Source organism: Lactuca saligna, chromosome 2 (genome assembly GCF_052625555.1).
Source record: "Lactuca saligna cultivar CGN05327 chromosome 2, ASM5262555v1, whole genome shotgun sequence".
Taxonomy (NCBI): domain Eukaryota; kingdom Viridiplantae; phylum Streptophyta; class Magnoliopsida; order Asterales; family Asteraceae; genus Lactuca; species Lactuca saligna.
The window spans coordinates 110709891-110714991 of NC_136418.1; the positions used below are offsets into that span (position 1 = coordinate 110709891).

The following is a 5101-nucleotide window of genomic DNA, read 5'->3' on the forward strand; positions in this document are numbered from 1 at the left end:
CAGTTTGGTTTGATTCGAGTTTCGGTTCGATTCGGATTTTTTGAGCAAATTCTCATCCCTAGTGGTGAGTGTGTTGTGATACCCACTGGCCTAAGTGGGAAAGGCAAAACTTTGGGTAGTAAACTGTAACAAGTTTTAAACTACAGGGACTAACCTTTAATTACGACATATTTACTACATATAAAACACAGTTTGTTCTCCTTCTCCAGTCCCAACTATCATCTTATAAGCTTTCTCCTCGCCGCCGTGCGCCCTTGTCGCCTCCTCTTCCCGCGGCCGTCTCTTTCGCTCATACTTCCGGTACGCACGCTACTTGTTGGCTCGTTTGAGCTTTCCCAAGTTTTATGTGGCTGTTTTTATATACCCCTACTTGTTTGCCCTAATTCAATCGTCAAATTTTTTTGTTAATTAGTGCGAAAACAATGGTGTTCCTGCGATTTGTATTTCTTCTTCATAAAATACTAGAGTAGTTAGTGTTTATAATCACCAAACAGAATCAATTTTTCTTAATATCGAACTCATCGTTCTCAGAGAGATTCGCATTGCATTAAGTTCAAGGTTGCTATATTGTTGAACCTTTTGAGAAAAAAAATCGGTCGCAGTTTTCATAATCCCTAATATTCTTTTCCTCACATCCGCCTCCTCCCTCTTCTCTTCTGATCATCGTCGGCCCCAATATTTTCCCTCTCATCCCCCTCTCGTACACACTCCTCCGCCATCGACTCCGGCAGATTCATGTAATCAACTTTTCTTAACAGAGATCGTTTTTTTCTGAAATCGTTTTCAGTTCATCTGTACATGGCATTAGATCATCATGCTTCTGATTCAGATCATCACTTTTCCCTAACTTCCGTTTTCAGCCTTTCAATATCAGTATTCCATCTATCCTAAAATTAATCTGGTTATCCAATTCGTTGATTTCATTATCTCGCTTTGATATGTCAGCTAGGCTTAGCTTTACTTACTCTAGCGACACTTTTTCCATTGTTTCAATCTTACAATTAGACTCACTAATCATAACATGAACTTCTGAATCTTTTTCTTCAAAGGGTTACAATCTAAAGAACCTTTTCTGTCCTCCATTGTTCTTTGCAGCTAATTCTTGAAAATGTCATCCTTAAAGCATGCTGTTCATAGACGGGCCCACAAGGAACGATCTCAACCGTAAGTAACATACTGACATAATAAATTTCATCATTTTTGTTACATGTTCTTCTTACAATTTTTTTTATAATGAATTGAATTACATTCAGAAAAGAAAGGAAAAGGTTTGGACTTCTTGAGAAACACAAGGACTATGTTGTTCGTGCAAAAGCCTTTCATAAAAAAGAGGATTACTTACAAGTAAGCAAAATTAAAACTACTTTTTCTTTGAAAATATCTTAATTTCTTATTCAAAATATAACTAAAATTATGACATGATTACTAAAATTTATAACAGAAACTCAAGGAAAAGGCAGCATTCAAGAATCCAGATGAATTCTACTTCAAGATGATCAACTCCAAGACTGTTGATGGAGTACATAAACAGGCGTAATTTTTCATACCCCACCTCCATCTTTTTTAAAAAAATCAAAACCAATTTTTATTTATTTATTTATTTATATCCTTCAGGGGTGACCCAAACAAATACACTCAAGAAGAACTCCTGTTGATGAAGTCACAAGATATTGGTTATATCTTGCAGAAAGTTCAATCTGAGAAAAAGGTTAGTAACTCAATTTTTTGATTTTCTGTATATTTGAGAGTGTTATAACTTATAACTTATATACTGAAATTATTTTAATTTAATGCAGAAAATTGAAAAGCTAACTGCAACACTACACTCACTTGATTCTCAGCCTTCAAACAGACATGTATATTATGCTGAAGATAGGTCTGAACCTCTTTTAGTCTCTTATTTATTTATTTATTTATTTTTTATCATAAAAAGAAGAAAAAAACTAATTGGAATTTATGCTATCAATAAATATGTTTTAGGGTTCGTTAGTCACATAAAAGACCTTATATTTTGTGTTTTTTCCGGATTAAACCTCAACTTTATTTTTTGTCTGAAAAAAAGACCACCCTTGTATTTTTTTCATTTTTCCAAAAACGCCCTCAACTTTGTATTTTTTTCCAAAAAAACCCTCAACATTCTAAATGCTTCCAAATAAACCCTCAGTTTTTCTCAAAAAAACCTCACATTATGCAATTTGACTAAAATGGCCAGATCGGTAAAAAATGAAAAAATACAAGGTCTTTTTCAGGCAAAAAATAAGTTTGAGGTTTAATCTGGAAAAAAACACAAAATATAAGGTCTTTTATGTTTAAATATTTTTATTTTATTTTTTCAGGGAAGATGCTAAGAGAATACTATCAGAAACAAAGAGTGTTGGTGGATTTCAAGCTTTTGAAGATTTGCCTGATAAAATTAAAAGGTAAATTATTATACTATTATATTAATATATATTTTATGTTAATCCTATTAACATAAAATTATTTTTTTTTAAAAAAATAAATAATTTTCCAAATTCTTTTGCAGGAGAACAGCTGCTTCCTACAGAGAGTTGGAAGCAAGAAGAGGAAGAGTTCAAGAACTTGAGAAAGTTTATAATGAAATGGCAATGAAACAAGAATTACAGGTAATTATATGTACTTTTATTTACTTGTATATTATACTATTCCAAAATTACCCTTGTAGTTCTAAGAAAATAACGAAAAGATAAGTGCAGTATAAGTCTTTTTATGTGTCAAGTAGTAACATAAAAATACCTTAGGGATATGGTTCGACTGCAAAAATAAAAAAGTTAGGGACTAAACTTGCAAATTTGACCAAACCACAGGGACTATTTCAGTAAATTACTATATTTTGTATATGCAGAAAAAAGGTAAAAAAAGAAAGCTGCGTGAAGATGAGATCGTTTGCCCGAGTTCTAGACCAGTCTATAAGTGGAGAACAGAACGCAAACGTTAAAAGAAGGTAAATTTTATTTTTATTTTTTATTTTTATTATGTTATAAACAAATTAGTGACAATTTGTCATATTTATTTAATGCAGATAGAAGTTTTTTGGGGAATCAGTATTAGAGTTTCTATGTGTTTTGTTGGTGATATTTTTTTTTTGTCAAATTAAGTAACTTTTTTATATGATTGATTTTGACAAGTACTTGTTATAATGTTATCAATGTATGGAACAATTTAGAATACATATTTTTTTTTTTACTTTGTTTTGTATCGATAATAGCAACAAATTATTAATTTTTTTTTTAACCTTTTGCAACGTGAAACCTACAAATTGTTGACGAGAAATTGTGAAATCGTGTTATGTGTATGTTTTAACAAAACGTGTTCTTTGATTAAAATAAATAGATATTGGTTTTGATGCGAGTAGAAAAAGGTTTTAAGTGTTTGATGGTTGATTGTTTACTTTTATTCTCTCATTTTTGAACTTTAATATGTAACTATGAATGAATGCTTGAAGAAAGTGACAAATGGTTATAGTTACAGTTGTTTGATTACAATAGTATAATACTTTTTGCTTGAATAGAAAGAAGAAATATAATATTTTCATTATACTTTCTAAAAAATTAACGATGGGCTTGTCCAACTAGGGTTTGCACAATGGTTTTAGGTATTATCTTTTTCTTTGAAATCGAAGGTTCAGATTGGAATAGTTTAAAATTAAATGATTTGCTGTTTATAATAATAATAATAATAATAATAATAATAATAATAATAATAAACAATGAGCTTGATCCAACTATTTTATGTATTTGATCAAATTGACCCATACCTCATTATAGCCTATATCTAAATAGGGGCCATCTCTTTCAATCAATGCCAAGGGATCTCTTGAAATGATATCAAATTGTCCTCATGATCCATTAAAACAGAAATATATGAATCAAATTTTATTCAAATGTTTGCACATTGTCTCTTATCTTTAAATTCTTGCTTTGAGCCAAATATTCCCTTAGTTTGATCTAACAATGCTAGTTTACTTATGAATAAATGTGAAAGACTTCCAACATCTGCTTTGTTTAAAAAAAATTGAAAATCTTGTTGGTGATTTTAGTTGTTTTTGGTCATTTTGGTGTTTTTGAAATTCATTTAAGAGTCAAAATGAGATCAATTGTGATATGATACAAGTTTGATTGTGCCGAATGCACATTTATATAAGATGATTTTAGTCCTGAACATGAAGATTGACAAGAGGTGTGTGGGGTCAAGGGGCAACTACCCTTGTGGTGGTTCCGAAACCTAAACAACATTTGGGTGACAAGTGCAATGGAAAAGCATAGACAAAATAAGAGATTAAAAGGTAAAACTAAAATTTCTTAGGACTGGATAGGGAGCACCCGACCTACTGGACAACCCACCCAAGTTGTCACATGTAGGCCTTGTTGTCAACCCTATATCAATTGTATCAGACAACTCAAGTTGTCAAGTAGACAAACGGTTTTTGATGTATATAAACTATTTTAACTATCGAAAATCGTTGCTTTCGTCATTCTTATCCAATTTTGGATTATATACACACACACACATACACACCATTTTTTGGAACATTGATGATCTTGAACTTCCCGATACGAAGCTGGTACTCTGTTTTCTTTCTTGTGCCTAAGTATGCATTTAAGTGTTTTGTGCTACGATAATTGTGCAAAAATATTGTCGATTCTTGAATATAGAGAGAAAATAGTTTTTAAAGAAAATAATAACACAATCTTATAATCTGTCCAAACCATTTTAAACATGAACATAATCTCTTTTCAAACAAAATTTCCAATACTTATAACTGTCAAGTTTCTTTTAGATCACTAAGCATATTGAAATTATTTTTCGTGATTTCTTAAATTGTGATGTTTGACAAACCAAAAAATAGATTATAAATTAGTTTCTTAAAAATCTACACATACTAACATTTCAACGAACTTACTGACATTTTAAAATTTTCCCAAATATACTCGTTATAAATTATATAAATAAACTCAGTGTTCTGTATGCCATTTTTTTTTGTCATTTTACATATTTTAGCTATATACCTTATTAGTTATTTTTTCAAACGTCCCTTTTTATGAGATAGATTTTCAGTTTCCAACTATTTTTTTAGCTAGCA

At 30.6% G+C, this 5101-nt stretch overlaps 1 protein-coding gene across 1 annotated transcript; it reads left to right on the forward strand.

The window, feature by feature from the left end:
- The first annotated feature begins 210 nt into the window (after positions 1 to 210).
- Positions 211 to 3262, forward strand: EDA14 (embryo sac development arrest 14). The gene is made up of 10 exons (XM_078979906.1): positions 211 to 300; positions 1096 to 1164; positions 1254 to 1344; positions 1442 to 1533; positions 1615 to 1708; positions 1797 to 1876; positions 2337 to 2420; positions 2525 to 2624; positions 2864 to 2962; positions 3041 to 3262. Exons 2-9 carry the CDS (start codon positions 1109 to 1111, stop codon positions 2954 to 2956), a joined length of 690 nt encoding a protein of 229 aa, XP_078836032.1. The 5' UTR covers positions 211 to 300; positions 1096 to 1108; the 3' UTR covers positions 2957 to 2962; positions 3041 to 3262.
- Positions 3263 to 5101: the final 1839 nt, after the last annotated feature.

Coding starts and splice junctions, on each gene's coding strand:
- EDA14 (XM_078979906.1), top strand. CDS start 1,109: ATGTCATCCTTAAAGCATGCTGTTCATAGACGGGCCCACAAGGAACGA. Junction 1,165..1,253: donor CACAAGGAACGATCTCAACC/GTAAGTAACATA, acceptor AATTACATTCAG/AAAAGAAAGGAAAAGGTTTG. Junction 1,709..1,796: donor AAGTTCAATCTGAGAAAAAG/GTTAGTAACTCA, acceptor AATTTAATGCAG/AAAATTGAAAAGCTAACTGC.